This window comes from Neoarius graeffei, chromosome 8 (genome assembly GCF_027579695.1).
Source record: "Neoarius graeffei isolate fNeoGra1 chromosome 8, fNeoGra1.pri, whole genome shotgun sequence".
Taxonomy (NCBI): Eukaryota; Metazoa; Chordata; class Actinopteri; order Siluriformes; family Ariidae; genus Neoarius; species Neoarius graeffei.
This window is the reverse complement of record NC_083576.1, coordinates 64,057,479-64,078,273: the sequence shown is the minus strand read 5'-3', so window position 1 is coordinate 64,078,273 and position 20,795 is coordinate 64,057,479. Positions and strand designations below refer to the sequence as shown.

At 38.4% G+C, this 20,795-nt stretch overlaps 2 protein-coding genes across 8 annotated transcripts in view; one reads left to right on the top strand and one right to left on the bottom strand.

Moving 5' to 3' along the window:
• Positions 1–17,439, bottom strand: part of pld7 (phospholipase D family, member 7) — a 27,179-nt gene extending 9,740 nt beyond the window's left edge. Inside the window, exons 1-2 of one of the 5 annotated variants that reach the window (XR_009655241.1) lie at positions 10,312–10,553; positions 211–1,068 (exon numbers count right to left, since the gene is read on the bottom strand). Coding sequence is in view for 4 of the 5 variants with exons in the window: in XM_060927997.1 (XP_060783980.1) it covers positions 211–1,068; positions 10,312–10,314 (861 nt within the window). In the remaining variant the exon portion in view is untranslated. The other 4 variants (XM_060927999.1, XM_060927998.1, XM_060928000.1 and 1 more) reach the window with 4 other exon arrangements.
• Positions 11,292–20,795, top strand: part of gpr137 (G protein-coupled receptor 137) — a 14,240-nt gene continuing 4,736 nt past the window's right edge. The window contains exons 1-2 of one of the 3 annotated variants that reach the window (XM_060928007.1): positions 11,292–11,376; positions 19,948–20,091. The gene's annotated coding sequence lies outside the window, so the exon portion shown is untranslated. Of the gene's footprint in view, positions 11,411–19,947; positions 20,092–20,795 lie in introns of all 3 variants that reach the window. The other 2 variants (XM_060928008.1, XM_060928006.1) reach the window with 2 other exon arrangements.

Here is a 20,795-nt window from a genome sequence, read left to right as displayed (position 1 = left end):
GTTTTTACTTTTCGTTTTACAGTGTTCCAAGTTTTTTGGAATTGAGATTGTACATTCTACAACATTAAATGTAGCTATAAATGTTGTAGCTCTTTAATAAGTAATAAAATATAATCATTGACAAATTACTGTAGTGTAAGCGTTATAACACGCCAGGACATGCTGTTATTGGAATATAATCCACAGTGTAACAAATAGTTTATATCATACCCTTGTGGATGTGTCATTTTTGTCTTCTGTATGTCTTGAATAAACCGTTTTACTCCTAGCAGGGGAATCTACATCGTTTTGCTTCATAATATTTTCAGAAGGCACTTCTGTGGGAGGCTTTTCAGTCTCTTTTAATGTCAAACAGTGCTTTTGGACATCCTCCATGATTGATGCAGACAGCGTTTCTTTTAAAAGCTTCTCCTCCAATTCATCTCCGATACCCTGTATGACTTCGCTGAGTTTTTGTTCAAGCTCATCCTGAACAACAGTATCGGATTCTTGCTCGTCTTTCAACTGAAACATTGTACTTGCGTCTTGAGGCTCTGCGGCTGAATCTGTGTCATAGGATGCTGTGTCTACTCTAAGACTCGCTCGGTGAAGTGATTCCTCAAGACCCTCAGAGTCATTTGGTTCAGGAGAGTGGCTAAGTTTAAGTGGAAGTGACGTAGCCTCTGAAGTTTCAGATAGGATGGGATCGAACATCCCAGCAACAGAGAGATCATCAGTGCTTTGTGAGTGTATTCGGGTTGACAGAATAGGCAAGGCTGTTTCTCTGTCACCAAACACTGGCAATTTAGTTTGCAAAGTCTCTCCAGAGCCCATCCCCCTCTCTTTCACTTGGCATTCTCGACTGGATCCCTCTGGCTTTGGTGGCAGCTGTGACTCTGCAATTTGGATGTTGGTGGTTCGCTTGCGAGCCAGTGAGCTTTGGAAAGTAGGTATACGAGAAGAAGGTTTTCCAGCTTTGCGTGATTCTTCCCCCTCCATCTTCTTTTCAGCCATGCCCTTACCATCCTCCTCTTCCTCCTCCTTTAAAATCTGGTGCTCAGATGCCCCAGTATCGATAGCTTCAGTTTCCTATAATGATAATTCAAAGACACATTTATAGTTGAGCCTATTTTATAGATCTAGTTCATTTCACTGAGTAAGATGCCAAATTAATTCTTAAAAATAAAAAGGGTGCTTTTGGAATGATGTGCATTGGACCACACCTTTAACTTTCAATGCATGAAAGAGCATTTAAGCAAAAGGGGAAGCAAAACAAGCTGAGACAAACACAAGCAACAGTACACATTACTCGAAAATAATACAGACCTGATTAAAATGGCTAAACTATCTTATGTGTTTTAATCAGTGAGCTACATACCTAGGACGTTAATATTCGGTGCACCAGTGATAAAATTAGCTAACAAGCTTAGCTAGATGTACACAGCTAAAATAATATTAACTTGGCATTATTTGAGTCGTTATTTATCAACTAGCAGTACTAGATGTACTTTAGCTAGATGGACACAGCTAAAATAATATTAACTTGCCATTATTTGAGACGTTAATTATCAACTTGCAGTACTAGATGTACTTTAGCTCGATGCACACAGCTAAAATAATATTAACTTGCCATTATTTGAGACGTTAATTATCAACTAGCAGTACTAGATGTACTTTAGCTAGATGGACACAGCTAAAATAATATTAACTTGCCATTATTTGAGGCGTTAATTATCAACTAGCAGTACTAGATGTACTGTAGCTAGATGCACACAGCTAAAATAACATTAACTTGCCATTAAGAGACGTTATTTATCAACAAGCAGTACTAGATGTACTTTAGCTAGATGGACACAGCTAAAATAATATTAACTGACCATTATGAGACGTTAATTATCAACTAGCAGTACTAGATGTACTTTAGCTAGATGCACACAGCTAAAATAATATTAACTTGGCATTATATGAGCCATTAATTATCAACTAGCAGTACTAGATGTACTTTAGCTAGATGCACACAGCTTAAATAATATTAACTTGCCATTATATGAGCCGTTAATTATCAACTAGCAGTACTAGATGTACTTTAGCTAGATGCACACAGCTAAAATAATATTAACTTGCCATTATCTGAGGCGTTAATTATCAACTAGCAGTACTAGATGTACTTTAGCTAGATGCACACAGCTAAAATAATATTAACTTGCCATTATATGAGGCGTTAATTATAAACTAGCAGTACTAGATGTACTTTAGCTAGATGCACACAGCTAAAATAATATTAACTTGGCATTATATGAGCCGTTAATGATCAACTAGCAGTACTAGATGTACTTTAGCTAGATGGACACAGGTAAAATAATATTAACTTGCCATTATGAGGCGTTAATTATAAACTAGCAGTACTAGATGTACTTTAGCTAGATGGACACAGCTAAAATAATATTAACTTGCCATTATTTGAGACGTTAATTATCAACTAGCAGTACTAGATGTACTTTAGCTAGATGCACACAACTAAAATAATATTAACTTGCCATTATTTGAAGCGTTAATTATAAACTAGCAGTACTAGATGTACTTTAGCTAGATGCACACAACTAAAATAATATTAACTTGCCATTATGAGCCGTTAATTATCAACTAGCAGTACTAGATGTACTTTAGCTAGATGCACACAGCTAAAATAATATTAACTTGCCATTATTTGAAGCGTTAATTATCAACTAGCAGTACTAGATGTACTTTAGCTAGATGGACACAGCTAAAATAATATTAACTTGCCATTAAGAGTCGTTATTTATCAACTAGCAGTACTAGATGTACTTTAGCTAGATGCACACAGCTAAAATAATATTAACTTGCCATTATTTGAAGCGTTAATTATAAACTAGCAGTACTAGATGTACTTTAGCTAGATGCACACAGCTAAAATAATATTAACTTGCCATTATGAGCCGTTAATTATCAACTAGCAGTACTAGATGTACTTTAGCTAGATGCACACAGCTAAAATAATATTAACTTGGCATTATATGAGCCGTTAATTATCAACTAGCAGTACTAGATGTACTTTAGCTAGATGCACACAGCTTAAATAATATTAACTTGCCATTATATGAGCCGTTAATTATCAACTAGCAGTACTAGATGTACTTTAGCTAGATGCACACAGCTAAAATAATATTAACTTGCCATTATATGAGGCGTTAATTATAAACTAGCAGTACTAGATGTACTTTAGCTAGATGCACACAGCTAAAATAATATTAACTTGCCATTATGAGCTGTTAATTATAAACTAGCAGTACTAGATGTACTTTAGCTAGATGCACACAGCTAAAATAATATTAACTTACCATTATATGAGCCATTAATTATCAACTAGCAGTACTAGATGTACTTTAGCTAGATGCACACAGCTTAAATAATATTAACTTGCCATTATTTGAGGCGTTAATCATCAACTAGCAGTACTAGATGTACTTTAGCTAGATGCACACAGCTAAAATAATATTAAATTACCATTATGAGCCGTTAATTATCAACTAGCAGTACTAGATGTACTTTAGCTAGATGCACACAGCTAAATATTAACTTGCCATTATTTGAGGCGTTAATCATCAACTAGCAGTACTAGATGTACTTTAGCTAGATGCACACAGCTAAAATAATATTAACTTACCATTATGAGCCGTTAATTATCAACTAGCAGTACTAGATGTACTTTAGCTAGATGCACACAGCTAAAATAATATTAACTTACCATTATATGAGCCATTAATTATCAACTAGCAGTACTAGATGTACTTTAGCTAGATGCACACAGCTTAAATAATATTAACTTGCCATTATTTGAGGCGTTAATCATCAACTAGCAGTACTAGATGTACTTTAGCTAGATGCACACAGCTAAAATAATATTAACTTGCCATTAAGAGTCGTTATTTATCAACTAGCAGTACTAGATGTACTTTAGCTAGATGCACACAGCTAAAATAATATTAACTTGCCATTATATGAGGCGTTAATTATAAACTAGCAGTACTAGATGTACTTTAGCTAGATGCACACAGCTTAAATAATATTAACTTACCATTATGAGCCGTTAATTATCAACTAGCAGTACTAGATGTACTTTAGCTAGATGCACACAGCTAAAATAATATTAACTTGCCATTAAGAGTCGTTATTTATAAACTAGCAGTACTAGATGTACTTTAGCTAGATGCACACAGCTAAAATAATATTAACTTGCCATTATATGAGGCGTTAATTATCAACTAGCAGTACTAGATGTACTTTAGCTAGATGGACACAGCTAAAATAATATTAACTTGCCATTATATGAGCCGTTAATTATCAACTAGCAGTACTAGATGTACTTTAGCTAGATGCACACAGCTAAAATAATATTAACTTGCCATTATATGAGGCGTTAATTATCAACTAGCAGTACTAGATGTACTTTAGCTAGATGCACACAGCTAAAATAATATTAACTTGCCATTAAGAGTCGTTATTTATAAACTAGCAGTACTAGATGTACTTTAGCTAGATGCACACAGCTAAAATAATATTAACTTGCCATTATATGAGCCGTTAATTATCAACTAGCAGTACTAGATGTACTTTAGCTAGATGCACACAGCTAAAATAATATTAACTTGCCATTATATGAGGCGTTAATTATAAACTAGCAGTACAAGATGTACTTTAGCTAGATGCACACAGCTAAAATAATATTAACTTGCCATTATGAGCTGTTAATTATAAACTAGCAGTACTAGATGTACTTTAGCTAGATGCACACAGCTAAAATAATATTAACTTACCATTATATGAGCCATTAATTATCAACTAGCAGTACTAGATGTACTTTAGCTAGATGCACACAGCTTAAATAATATTAACTTGCCATTATTTGAGGCGTTAATCATCAACTAGCAGTACTAGATGTACTTTAGCTAGATGCACACAGCTAAAATAATATTAACTTACCATTATGAGCCGTTAATTATCAACTAGCAGTACTAGATGTACTTTAGCTAGATGCACACAGCTAAAATAATATTAACTTACCATTATATGAGCCATTAATTATCAACTAGCAGTACTAGATGTACTTTAGCTAGATGCACACAGCTTAAATAATATTAACTTGCCATTATTTGAGGCGTTAATCAACAACTAGCAGTACTAGATGTACTTTAGCTAGATGCACACAGCTAAAATAATATTAACTTGCCATTAAGAGTCGTTATTTATCAACTAGCAGTACTAGATGTACTTTAGCTAGATGCACACAGCTAAAATAATATTAACTTGCCATTATATGAGGCGTTAATTATAAACTAGCAGTACTAGATGTACTTTAGCTAGATGCACACAGCTTAAATAATATTAACTTGCCATTAAGAGTCGTTATTTATAAACTAGCAGTACTAGATGTACTTTAGCTAGATGCACACAGCTAAAATAATATTAACTTGCCATTATATGAGGCGTTAATTATCAACTAGCAGTACTAGATGTACTTTAGCTAGATGGACACAGCTAAAATAATATTAACTTGCCATTATATGAGCCGTTAATTATCAACTAGCAGTACTAGATGTACTTTAGCTAGATGCACACAGCTTAAATAATATTAACTTGCCATTATTTGAGGCGTTAATCAACAACTAGCAGTACTAGATGTACTTTAGCTAGATGCACACAGCTAAAATAATATTAACTTGCCATTAAGAGTCGTTATTTATCAACTAGCAGTACTAGATGTACTTTAGCTAGATGCACACAGCTAAAATAATATTAACTTGCCATTATATGAGGCGTTAATTATAAACTAGCAGTACTAGATGTACTTTAGCTAGATGCACACAGCTTAAATAATATTAACTTGCCATTATATGAGGCGTTAATTATCAACTAGCAGTACTAGATGTACTTTAGCTAGATGCACACAGCTAAAATAATATTAACTTGCCATTAAGAGTCGTTATTTATAAACTAGCAGTACTAGATGTACTTTAGCTAGATGCACACAGCTAAAATAATATTAACTTACCATTATGAGCCGTTAATTATCAACTAGCAGTACTAGATGTACTTTAGCTAGATGCACACAGCTAAAATAATATTAACTTGCCATTAAGAGTCGTTATTTATAAACTAGCAGTACTAGATGTACTTTAGCTAGATGCACACAGCTAAAATAATATTAACTTGCCATTATATGAGCCGTTAATTATCAACTAGCAGTACTAGATGTACTTTAGCTAGATGCACACAGCTAAAATAATATTAACTTGCCATTACTTGAGGCGTTAATTATAAACTAGCAGTACTAGATGTACTTTAGCTAGATGCACACAGCTAAAATAATATTAACTTGCCATTATGAGCCGTTAATTATCAACTAGCAGTACTAGATGTACTTTAGCTACATGGACACAGCTAAAATAATATTAACTTGCCATTATGAGCCGTTAATTATCAACTAGGAGTACTAGATGTACTTTAGCTACATGGACACAGCTAAAATAATATTAACTTGTCATTATGAGCCGTTAATTATCAACTAGCAGTACTAGATGTACTTTAGCTAGATGCACACAGCTAAAATAATATTAACTTGGCATTATATGAGGCGTTAATTATAAAACTAGCAGTACTAGATGTACTTTAGCTAGATGCACACAGCTAAAATAATATTAACTTGCCATTATGAGCTGTTAATTATCAACTAGCAGTACTAGATGTACTTTAGCTAGATGCACACAGCTAAAATAATATTAACTTGCCATTATGAGCCGTTAATTATCAACTAGCAGTACTAGATGTACTTTAGCTAGATGGACACAGCTAAAATAATATTAACTTGCCATTACTTGAGGCGTTAATTATAAACCAGCAGTACTAGATGTACTTTAGCTAGATGCACACAGCTAAAATAATATTAACTTGCCATTATGAGCCGTTAATTATAAACTAGCAGTACTAGATGTACTTTAGCTACATGGACACAGCTAAAATAATATTAACTTGCCATTATGAGGCGTTAATTATAAACTAGCAGTACTAGATGTACTTTAGCTAGATGCAGACAGCTAAAATAATATTAACTTGCCATTACTTGAGCCGTTAATTATAAACTAGCAGTACTAGATGTACTTTAGCTAGATGCACACAGCTAAAATAATATTAACTTGCCATTATGAGCCGTTAATTATCAACTAGGAGTACTAGATGTACTTTAGCTACATGGACACAGCTAAAATAATATTAACTTGCCATTATGAGCCGTTAATTATCAACTAGCAGTACTAGATGTACTTTAGCTAGATGCACACAGCTAAAATAATATTAACTTGCCATTATATGAGGCGTTAATTATAAAACTAGCAGTACTAGATGTACTTTAGCTAGATGCACACAGCTAAAATAATATTAACTTGCCATTATGAGCCGTTAATTATCAACTAGCAGTACTAGATGTACTTTAGCTAGATGCACACAGCTAAAATAATATTAACTTGCCATTATGAGCCGTTAATTATCAACTAGGAGTACTAGATGTACTTTAGCTACATGGACACAGCTAAAATAATATTAACTTGCCATTATGAGGCGTTAATTATAAACTAGCAGTACTAGATGTACTTTAGCTAGATGCACACAGCTAAAATAATATTAACTTGCCATTATGAGCCGTTAATTATCAACTAGGAGTACTAGATGTACTTTAGCTACATGGACACAGCTAAAATAATATTAACTTGCCATTATGAGCCGTTAATTATCAACTAGCAGTACTAGATGTACTTTAGCTAGATGCACACAGCTAAAATAATATTAACTTGCCATTATATGAGGCGTTAATTATAAAACTAGCAGTACTAGATGTACTTTAGCTAGATGCACACAGCTAAAATAATATTAACTTGCCATTATGAGCTGTTAATTATCAACTAGCAGTACTAGATGTACTTTAGCTAGATGCACACAGCTAAAATAATATTAACTTGCCATTATATGAGGCGTTAATTATAAAACTAGCAGTACTAGATGTACTTTAGCTAGATGCACACAGCTAAAATAATATTAACTTGCCATTATATGAGGCGTTAATTATAAAACTAGCAGTACTAGATGTACTTTAGCTAGATGCACACAGCTAAAATAATATTAACTTGGCATTATATGAGGCGTTAATTATAAACTAGCAGTACTAGATGTACTTTAGCTAGATGCACACAGCTAAAATAATATTAACTTGCCATTATGAGCTGTTAATTATCAACTAGCAGTACTAGATGTACTTTAGCTAGATGGACACAGCTAAAATAATATTAACTTGCCATTATTTGAGGCGTTAATTATCAACTAGCAGTACTAGATGTACTTTAGCTAGATGCACACAGCTAAAATAATATTAACTTGCCATTATGAGCCGTTAATTATCAACTAGCAGTACTAGATGTACTTTAGCTAGATGGACACAGCTAAAATAATATTAACTTGCCATTATTTGAGGCGTTAATTATCAACTAGCAGTACTAGATGTACTTTAGCTAGATGCACACAGCTAAAATAATATTAACTTGCCATTACGAGCCGTTAATTATCAACTAGCAGTACTAGATGTACTTTAGCTAGATGCACACAGCTAAAATAATATTAACTTGCCATTATTTGAGGCGTTAATTATCAACTAGCAGTACTAGATGTACTTTAGCTAGATGCACACAGCTAAAATAATATTAACTTGCCATTACGAGCCGTTAATTATCAACTAGCAGTACTAGATGTACTTTAGCTAGATGCACACAGCTAAAATAATATTAACTTGCCATTATTTGAGGCGTTAATTATCAACTAGCAGTACTAGATGTACTTTAGCTAGATGCACACAGCTAAAATAATATTAACTTACCATTATGAGCCGTTAATTATCAACTAGCAGTACTAGATGTACTTTAGCTACATGGACACAGCTAAAATAATATTAACTTGCCATTATGAGCCGTTAATTATCAACTAGCAGTACTAGATGTACTTTAGCTAGATGCACACAGCTAAAATAATATTAACTTGCCATTATTTGAGGCGTTAATTATCAACTAGCAGTACTAGATGTACTTTAGCTAGATGCACACAGCTAAAATAATATTAACTTACCATTATGAGCCGTTAATTATCAACTAGGAGTACTAGATGTACTTTAGCTACATGGACACAGCTAAAATAATATTAACTTGCCATTATGAGCCGTTAATTATCAACTAGCAGTACTAGATGTACTTTAGCTAGATGCACACAGCTAAAATAATATTAACTTGCCATTATATGAGGCGTTAATTATAAAACTAGCAGTACTAGATGTACTTTAGCTAGATGCACACAGCTAAAATAATATTAACTTGCCATTATGAGCTGTTAATTATCAACTAGCAGTACTAGATGTACTTTAGCTAGATGCACACAGCTAAAATAATATTAACTTGCCATTATATGAGGCGTTAATTATAAAACTAGCAGTACTAGATGTACTTTAGCTAGATGCACACAGCTAAAATAATATTAACTTGCCATTATATGAGCCGTTAATTATCAACTAGCAGTACTAGATGTACTTTAGCTAGATGGACACAGCTAAAATAATATTAACTTGCCATTATTTGAGGCGTTAATTATCAACTAGCAGTACTAGATGTACTTTAGCTAGATGCACACAGCTAAAATAATATTAACTTGCCATTATGAGCCGTTAATTATCAACTAGCAGTACTAGATGTACTTTAGCTAGATGGACACAGCTAAAATAATATTAACTTGCCATTATTTGAGGCGTTAATTATCAACTAGCAGTACTAGATGTACTTTAGCTAGATGCACACAGCTAAAATAATATTAACTTGCCATTACGAGCCGTTAATTATCAACTAGCAGTACTAGATGTACTTTAGCTAGATGCACACAGCTAAAATAATATTAACTTGCCATTATTTGAGGCGTTAATTATCAACTAGCAGTACTAGATGTACTTTAGCTAGATGCACACAGCTAAAATAATATTAACTTGCCATTACTTGAGGCGTTAATTATAAACTAGCAGTACTAGATGTACTTTAGCTACATGGACACAGCTAAAATAATATTAACTTGCCATTATGAGCCGTTAATTATCAACTAGCAGTACTAGATGTACTTTAGCTAGATGCACACAGCTAAAATAATATTAACTTGCCATTATATGAGGCGTTAATTATAAACTAGCAGTACTAGATGTACTTTAGCTAGATGCACACAGCTAAAATAATAACTTACCATTATTTGAGCCGTTAATTATCAACTCTATCTAAGCTAGCTAAACGAAACAGGTTTTCTACCTATTAAAGTCCCAGGTTGTGAATTAATAACTAGCCTTAGCTAAGGTGCTAAGAGCTAATGTAGCTAGCGAGAAAGCGATAAACTCTTTCTTCCTTTCTGCTACGTGGCTGTGGTTCAGTACAGAGAGAGAAAGAGAGAGAGCGAGAGAAAGAAAACCTCGCCTACTTTCCCCAAGCTCACTTAAAACACCCACCTCTAAAAAAAAAAACCCCCTGTAAATATGCCTGAGTCGTGCTGAGCGCCGCAGTGCAGTGTTTGTATACGAGATGCTGCTGACCGCTGTCGCATCTCACTCAATCAACTAAACACGCTTTTAACAAACTAACACTCTTAATATTTTAGAAAAAAACAAACATGTACACTGCTGCACAATGCAGTTCTAATACACAGAGCCCAAGAGATTGTGTTGATTTTTAAACCGAGTGATGAACCGCACCACAGCTCGGGTGAACTGAATGTAAACAGATTATGAGCCAAATTGAAGCAGCCGCGGTTTCCGGTTCTCACTCTCCATTGGCGCTGTGACTGAGGGACCGGAACACCGCAGTCCACCTCTCCTCTAGAGGGACACACACACACACAGCAGCAATAAAGAAAGACAGGAAAACATCAGATGTAATGGTCCCAAGTGACAGCGACATCAATTAAAAAAAAAAACACCTGGAAAGGATGTGAAGGATCCTGCAAGTGGTCTCAGTTGTGATAAAGGCACTAGTGATGTGTTATTCGTGAACGATTCATTCATTTGGAACGAATGACTCGCCTGACTGCGTGATTCGTTCGTTTTAGCCGCGCATGCGCACCACCCAGGCTCAGCTTCGTGCACGAGCTGGTCTTTCGTTCCCTTGTCTCGTGACCGCTGCGGATTCTCAGTAGGGCGGAGTTATCCTTTCACTAATGTGTTTACAACATCGTGACGTCATGTGAGCAGTCACATGACCAGTGCTTTGACTGGAGACGAGAGCTTGGTAACTTCAGCTGGTCAACTAGAACAACTTCGTGGTGAGTTCATATATCACAAGTCTTCAGTGACCAGGTAGGTGAAAGTGAATAGAGTTATTGTACAATGAATAGAGAGGTTGTATTTGTTTGTTGAAGTAGGTGCAGCACTCTTATAGGGACAACTGAACTTGAAGTAAGAGCTTAACAAAAGTGCACTTGTGTGTTATCTCATCTCATCTCATCTCATTATCTCTAGCCGCTTTATCCTGTTCTACAGGGTCGCAGGCAAGCTGGAGCCTATCCCAGCTGACTACGGGCGAAAGGCGGGGTACACCCTGGACAAGTCGCCAGGTCATCACAGGGCTGACACATAGACACAGACAACCATTCACACTCACACCTACGGTCAATTTAGAGCCACCAGTTAAACTAACCTGCATGTCTTTGGACTGTGGGGGAAACCGGAGCACCCGGAGGAAACCCACACGGACATGGGGAGAACATGCAAACTCCACACAGAAAGGCCCTCGCTGGCTACAGGGCTCGAACCTGGACCTATAATAATAATAATTAATATTATTATTAATGGGCGGCACGGTGGTGTAGTGGTTAGTGCTGTCGCCTCACAGCAAGAAGGTCCGGGTTCGAGCCCCGTGGCTGGCGAGGGTCTTTCTGTGCGGAGTTTGCATGTTCTCCCCGTGTCCGCGTGGGTTTCCTCCGGGTGCTCCGGTTTCCCCCACAGTCCAAAGACATGCAGGTTAGGTTAACTGGTGACTCTAGATTGAGCGTAGATGTGAATGTGAGTGTGAATGGTTGTCTATGTGTCAGCCCTGTGATGACCTGGCGACTTGTCCAGGGTGTACCCCACCTTTCGCCCGTAGTCAGCTGGGATAGGCTCCAGCTTGCCTGCGACCCTGTAGAAGGATAAAGCGGCTAGAGATAATGAGATGAGATGAGATTATTATTAATGGGCGGCACGGTGGTGTAGTGGTTAGTGCTGTCACCTCATAGCAAGAAGGTCCGGGTTCGAGCCCCGTGGCTGGTGAGGGCCTTTCTATGCAGAGTTTGCATGTTCTCCCCGTGTCCGCGTGGGTTTCCCCCACAGTCTAAAGACATGCAGGTTAGGTTAACTGGTGACTCTAAATTGACCGTAGGTGTGAATGTGAGTGTGAATGGTTGTCTGTGTCTATGTGTCAGCCCTGTGATGACCTGGTGACTTGTCCAGGGTGTACCGTGCCTCTTGTCCACAGTCAGCTGGGATAGGCTCCAGCTTGCCTGAGACCCTGCACAGGATAAGCAGCTACAGATAATGGATGGATGGATAGTTAGAGCTTATGCCATCCTGTGTTGTCTGTCCGTTGTCTACATTTTATGAAAATCGTTTCTTCTCTCTCATTTCTTCACCGATTTTTATTCTTTTTGGCAGGAAGGTAGGTCTGCCTGTGGAGCATTTAGCTTCTACCCAAATTTGCATAATTGCAATTAATAATGACAATATGGAGTAATTAAGCCATAACAAACAGTTTCATCACAAATCGCTTCTTCTCCCTAAATTCTTCACCAATTTTGATTCTTTCTGGCATGAAGGTAGGGGTACCTAGGATGCATAAAACTTCAACCCAGATTTGCCTAATTACAATAATTAATCAAGTTATGGACTAATTATTAATGAGCAGTTCAACAAAAATCGCTTCTTCTCGGTCAATTCCTTGCTGTTTTGGATTCTTCCTGGCAAATAGGTCGGTATTCCTAGGGCGTATATAGTGTATATAGCCCTGTGATGACCTGGCGACTTGTCCAGGGTGTACCCTGCCTTTCGCCCGTAGTCAGCTGGGATAGGCTCCAGCTTGCCTGCGACCCTGTAGAACAAGATAAAGCGGCTAGCGATGATATGAGATAGTGTAGATAGCGTTCAACATTTATTGCGCAAGGTGGCCCACTTTAGATCATTCCTTCTGGACTAGACAGGGCCGGAGTGAGCTACACCATCATTGACGGTCTTGTTGTTATACTTTACCAAGTGAAGCAAAACATGTTGCTCTTTCTGTTTAGTTCCAATGAACCAAATGAACGAATGATTTGAAAGAAGATTCACTCATTTTACTGAATGAGATTCAGAGATCCAAGTCAGTAAACAGATCTGAACTTTCAATCACGAAGGAGCATTTGGGGCAGTGACCCCGCCCCCTAGTTTGAAGAAGTGACTCTGACCAGAGCTGTGGGAAGACAGACAGACAGACAGACAGACAGACAGACACAGAGACATAGACACGTCACCGGAGGTCCAACATGATCAACACATGATTCATGTAAACTTCACATAGTTCCAGAAAGTCCTTGTGCAAGTAAATTGAACGCATGAATACGGAGAGACCAAACTGGGATTTTTGGAATTTAGTAGTCAATAATTTACAATATTTATATCGCACATTGACATGTGTATGTAGTTACACCAATATGTTTTTAAAGTAAAATTCAGTAGTATTTGAGAATTAGAGGGAAGAGTTAGTGTACCTGCTGTGTTGACATTAACTTTACCTGAACTATTGCTATTAAATGTCTGTTAGTATTTACATCAGTAACATGGACATTATGAACCATTATTATTATTTTTTTATTATTATAATACTACATTTGAGCACTAATGTATAATTCTGACAGCATGTAAAGCTAAATGAAGGCTTTAAGAGCTCCACCTTCCTGTGTATTTATGTGGATGTGAAAAGTCAAATATTTACCCACTATCTTTACTTATCCTACATGGGATATTTCAGACCAATTTAGATACCACATACTTCACTCCCTTTAGGATTAAAAGAAAATTTGGTTTGAGAGAGAAGCTTTTAATTGCACTCATTGTAAACACATTATCACCATGATTAAAAGATGAGATATTTTTACATCGCCTTTTGATCATTAATTATAAACAGGGGAAATAATCTGACCTCAGGTCTTAGATTTCATTTTATATATATATATATATATTTTTTTTTTAAATAATTATTTCTATATACAGGCGGCATGGTGGTGTAGTGGTTAGCGCTGTCGCCTCACAGCAAGAAGGTCCTGGGTTCGAGCCCCGGGGCCGGCGAGGGCCTTTCTGTGCGGAGTTTGCATGTTCTCCCCGTGTCCGCGTGGGTTTCCTCCGGGTGCTCCGGTTTCCCCCACAGTCCAAAGACATGCAGGTTAGGTTAACTGGTGACTCTAAATTGACCGTAGGTGTGAGTGTGAATGGTTGTCTGTGTCTATGTGTCAGCCCTGTGATGACCTGGCGACTTGTCCAGGGTGTACCCCGCCTTTCGCCCGTAGTCAGCTGGGATAGGCTCCAGCTTGCCTGCGACCCTGTAGAAGGATAAAGCGGCTAGAGATGATGAGATGAGATTTCTATATACATTCCCCATCAAAAGTGGTCATGTAAATTTAATGTGTTTTTGTTTAAACTGTGTTTTAAATACTCCAAAAATTATTATAATAATAATAACTGAAAAACTAATCAAGGAGTAGGCATCAGTGAAAAGAAATGTGTATTATTACATGATCTGAAAAACAGGACAGTAAATCTAAATGTTATCTAATGTTTAATTAGATTAAATGAACTCTTACGTAATCAGAAAAGGCCAAAATCTTTATCATCCGAATCTATTAACGTTCCCGAAATCTACTAACTACTAGTGGGGAATAATCCACTAACATGCTCATTTGATCCAGATGTGCTGATAATATACAGTCGTATTCCTTAAATGTTACAGTATATAGCTCTACTGTGTTATTATTTGCTGTTAACTTCTGGGAAATATTGAGAGGCTTCATGATATGCCAGTGCTGTGTATTTAAAAAAAAAAACAGGTCCATTGGAGAGAATGAAGAGTGAACTCTCTCTCGACAGCTGAATTTTAAAACGTTCAGTTGTTCGTTGGAGTCTGGATACTAAATTTAATTTGTAATTTTATGCACAAATTTTGTAAAGATATACCATAAACATTCTACACATAGAATGTTAAATAGCAGAACACAGCAGAAATCAAGATAATGATTTTCTCAAGTAATTTTGTGGTGATGTATATTTAATATTTTCCTCAAAATTGCCTTACGTTGATTGTCCATAAGCATAGACACTATGCATGAAGACCCAAATTCCACTGCCTCTTTTTAGGCACCATAGATCATGAAGACGTGGTTGGTGTTTTTTAATAGGTAATGAAGAGCTCTGGGCGGCACGGTGGTGTAGTGGTTAGCGCTGTCGCCTCACAGCAAGAAGGTCCGGGTTCGAGCCCTGTGGCCGGCGAGGGCCTTTCTGTGCGGAGTTTGCATGTTATCCCCGTGTCCGCGTGGGTTTCCTCCGGGTGCTCCGGTTTCCCCCACAGTCCAAAGACATGCAGGTTAGGTTAACTGGTGACTCTAAATTGACCGTAGGTGTGAACCCCGCCTTTCGCCCGTAGTCAGCTGGGATAGGCTGCAGCTTGCCTGCAACCCTGTAGAACAGGATAAAGCAGCTAGAGATAATGAGATGAGATGAAGAGCTCTTTTATACCATAGCTCTTGTTCTTTGTTATAACCCAGAGCTGTCAGGCTGTCTGGCACTTGACAAATGAAAACAATTCCTGTTTTGGAACGACAGACATCCCACAGAAGAATGTGATCACATGACCAGTGTGCCCTCTCTGTCTTAAGTCTATGGTGATCTCAATATCCAAACTTTTTGTTGTTTAACTACAACATATCAAAATGACCAATTGAATTGATTCAAATGTTTTTATTTCAGTAAAATATTCCAGTTACTTAAAGGGGAACAGAGGGCAATATATAGAGTAAATATAACAATAAAACACACATTGATGAACCTTATTCAAGACTTACAAAAGTTTTTTGTTCTAAGGTTGGAAAGTTATAGTGTTTTGAAAGTAGCTCGAGCAAACTATTTGCGCAGTTTGAACAGCCCGCCATGATATTAATTTTATCCAATCAGAATGCACGTTCATTTTCTCTGCGTAACACTCATGACGTATGTATGTGCCCAGTTGTGTTGGCTCATTGAGGTTGGGACTAGCACGTGTGAAATACCTGTTTCTGCCTCTTGCGACGATTTCGCAAGTCCACGGGTGGCGCCTATCTCATTGCAGCAAATAAATTCTGCTGGACTCGTGAGCAACTCCACGTTACATTTTCCGCACGAGCACCACGCCGTGTCACCTGCACGCAGACGCTCTGCCCCACGCTCGCCATGCCCATGGTCAGCATCAGTCTCATCCTCGCCGTCATCCGAGCTTTCTTCTCTTTCTTCATCACCGGAGTCGAGAGTACCTCTCCTAGGGTCAAACTGGTACCCTTCTAAGCCATAGCCTGCTTGCAGTGTGTCTTGCGGGATCTCTTCGTATGATTCGACAGAGCTGTCGCTTTCACTTGATGCGCCCGACGCCATGATTACACGCTTATCTCCTCTATTTCGGAGAGTTCCGCTAGTGCAGTGGGTAGCGCTGACGTCACAGTCTTTTAAAAATGGCGACTCGTGTGCGGTTTAGCGTATAAAGTATTATATTTACAATTACCAAGATATTTCGTTGTTTTCTAGTACATAAATTTGATAGAATACTTAAGAATACGTTACTTTGTCACATCAGCAACCGTATATATTATATTTTGTACCCCTTTAAAAAAAAGTTTTTGTATGGTAAATGATGCTGTTTCAAACATAGTTAGTACACCTTTAAGCTATTTTTAAAAAGTCGCAAATGGTGCTGTAATGAAAAGAATTAAAAGACTGTAGAAAGTAGAAACTGCAATGGACATGACGAAATTGGGTTATTAATGTCAAAATTTATGTCTTTCTTTCTGAGGTTGAAAAATGCAAAAACAAAGCAGAAAAGGAGAACCAGAGCCAAATAAACAGAAGTCATTAATGCTAATTAATTGGATTTATTCTGTTTGTGCACTGACTTCAGTTAACTAATGTAACTGGCAAAATCCACCTTTCAGAAAACATTTCTTCTAAAGTACAAATAAATGTACATATTTAAAAATAAAATCTTTTTTTACTTACCAAAACATGATCACGCAAAATATTTTGTTCCTCTACAGGTGAAACATGGGCGATTTAATACAGTGTGTTAAACAGATTGAGTCAGAGTGTGTTCACTTCACTGAAAACCAGGGCCACATGTCAACATCCTGGAATCAGTTTGTCATCACAGCACTTGGTGGCATCAACACAGTGGTTTGAGTGTTAAGGCTCATCGATGGGGAAGTGGGTTGTTATTTTAAATCACAAATATTTAAACCGCTCTCAGACTTCACTACATGATTCCTGCCATGTGGAAAAAAAAACAATACAATATAATAATATTCGAGGAGAAATAACTATTACAGTATTTAACAAACATTTACGGTTTCTATAAAATGAACCAGTTTTGCAACAGAAACCATGAAGAAATCATCGACTCTCACAACTTGGGTATCAGTGGAAAGCCCAGGTTTGTGCTTTTCAGTGTGCCACAGGAAGTTACAGAGTAAATCACATGTGGCATGGGGTGGGGGGTTGAGAGAGAGAGAAAGGGAGAGAGATCCTGCTGGTGCTCACCACTGACAAATATAATCCATCAGTGGCGAAGAGAAAATTACTAGCAGTCATCACAGTGACTAATGTCTCATCTCGTCTCATCTCATCTCATTATCTGTAGCCGCTTTATCCTGTTCTACAGGGTCGCAGGCAAGCTGGAGCCTATCCCAGCTGACTACGGGCGAAAGGCGGGGTACACCCTGGACAAGTCGCCAGGTCATCACAGGGCTGACACATAGACACAGACAACCATTCACACTCACATTCACACCTACGCTCAATTTAGAGTCACCAGTTAACCTAACCTGCATGTCTTTGGACTGTGGGGGAAACCGGAGCACCCAGAGGAAACCGACGCGGACACGGGGAGAACATGCAAACTCCGCACAGAAAGGCCCTCGCCGGCCACGGGGCTCGAACCCGGACCTTCTTGCTGTGAGGCGACAGCGCTAACCACTACACATTGTGCACTTCCATTTCTGAGATAGCAGTCTGAGGAAGTCCTTCATTAGGGCCGATGATCCGCTGCTCACAAAGTTTTTGGCCATAAAGTTGATTTGGTCCGAATTCTAATGCTGCGTTCATGTGCTATGGGAAGATGATATTTTCCAGTTGGGAAGTGGTATTTACCAGTGTGTGGTGTTCACATGCTTTTGTTGTTGTTGACAAATTAAAGATGGTGGACCAGATTCAGAATCAGGCCTGTTATTTGGCTAAAGCAATTATAGATTGCCTTGTTCATCAGCTGCAGCAGGAATATGAGTTATCAAAAGTCAAAAGGTAAATAATGCTGAATATTTCCTCATCATGACAAGTAGAGATTTTCTTAACACATTGAATGCCACGCAGTTTTTGGAAATTTGGCTGTAGCCACAATGAGAGTAGCCAGTATCTAGATCATTGTTGGCGTTCTTTGGACAGCCACAGTATATTTTGTATATTAGGCTATAATATACATATTATAATAATATAATATCCATAACATGACTCGTTTAAAAGGTGAGAGTCAGCTTTCCGTAGGTGAAAACCACTTCTTTCTTGGTTCATAAGCTAGTCTTGTACCGCTTGCCGCCATGTTGAAAAGGTTAAAGTTCATCTCATCTTGGCAACTCATCTCATCTCATATCATCTCTAGCTGCTTTATCCTTCTACAGGGTCGCAGGCAAGCTGGAGCCTATCCCAGCTGACTACGGGCGAAAGGCGGGGTACACCCTGGACAAGTCGCCAGGTCATCACAGGGCTGACACATAGACACAGACAACCATTCACACTCACATTCACACCTACGCTCAATTTAGAGTCACCAGTTAACCTAACCTGCATGTCTTTGGACTGTGGAGGAAACTGGAGCACCCGGAGGAAACCCACGTGGATCTCGGCAACTCATCTCATCTCATTATCTCTAGCCGCTTTATCCTTCTACAGGGTCGCAGGCAAGCTGGAGCCTATCCCAGCTGACTACGGGCGAAAGGCGGGGTACACCCTGGACAAGTCGCCAGGTCATCACAGGGCTGACACATAGACACAGACAACCATTCACACTCACATTCACACCTACGCTCAATTTAGAGTCACCAGTTAACCTAACCTGCATGTCTTTGGACTGTGGAGGAAACTGGAGCACCCGGAGGAAACCCACGTGGATCTCGGCAACTCATCTCATCTCATTATCTCTAGCCGCTTTATCCTTCTACAGGGTCGCAGGCAAGCTGGAGCCTATCCCAGCTGACTACGGGCGAAAGGCGGGGTACACCCTGGACAAGTCGCCAGGTCATCACAGGGCTGACACATAGACACAGACAACCATTCACACTCACATTCACACCTACGCTCAATTTAGAGTCACCAGTTAACCTAACCTGCATGTCTTTGGACTGTGGAGGAAACCGGAGCACCCGGAGGAAACCCACGCGGATCTCGGCAACTCGTGTATCAAAATTTTCTACGAGTTGCCCAGTGGAAAATACCACAAGAGGGGGCGTTCATGTGTGCTTTCCATGTCGGCGTTTGGTATTTACCATAATTCCCATAGCACATGAACGCACCAGAACTGCTGCTCTTCTCTCCTCTGCTCTCAGAGACGGTGTCATACCCGAGTCTTCCGCTAGATGGCGACACTGTAACACAGAAATCTGTGCTGGGGGTTTGTTGTTGAAGCGGAGAAGTGAAAGCGCTGAGGAAGTTCCCGACGTCAGTGTCCCAGCTGATAACTTGGCATTCAGGTACGGTGAGATTTTCAGATTAAACTCATTTATTTATTTTTACGAACGTTTGGATTTATACTCACACACTCTCTTTCCCTCGACCGTTTCCTTTTGGTGGTTTGTGTTAATCGGCTTTAGCTTTAACCCCAGCAGCAGCAGCAGCTCGCGCGAGCTTTGTCTGACAGCACAGTTAGCGTCACAGTTTGAGGAGCTAAGCTAACTGCTCACAAGCCAAGCTTATACAACTCACTCACTCACTCACTCTTTATAAATCATGTCTGAGGTATTCAGACGGAGTGTCCAGCCTGGACAGGGAGTGTAGAGTTTCCCCAGCAGCGCGTTCTGTTAAATATTTTGGGAATTTGTGCTGCGAACGTAACGAGAATAATTTTGCACTTTTCTGTTCAAAAGTTTGGGGTCACTTTGAAATGTCCTTATTTTTGAAAGAAAAGCACTGTTCTTTTCAATGAAGATCACTTTAAACTAATCAGAAATCCACTCTATACATTGCTAATGTGGTAAATGACTATTCTAGCTGCAAATGTCTGGTTTTTGGTGCAATATCTCCATAGGTGTATAGAGGCCCATTTCCAGCAACTCTCACTCCAGTGTTCTAATGGTACAATGTGTTTGCTCATTGCCTCAGAAGGCTAATGGATGATTAGAAAACCCTTGTACAATCATGTTAGCACAACTGAAAACAGTTGAGCTCTTTAGAGAAG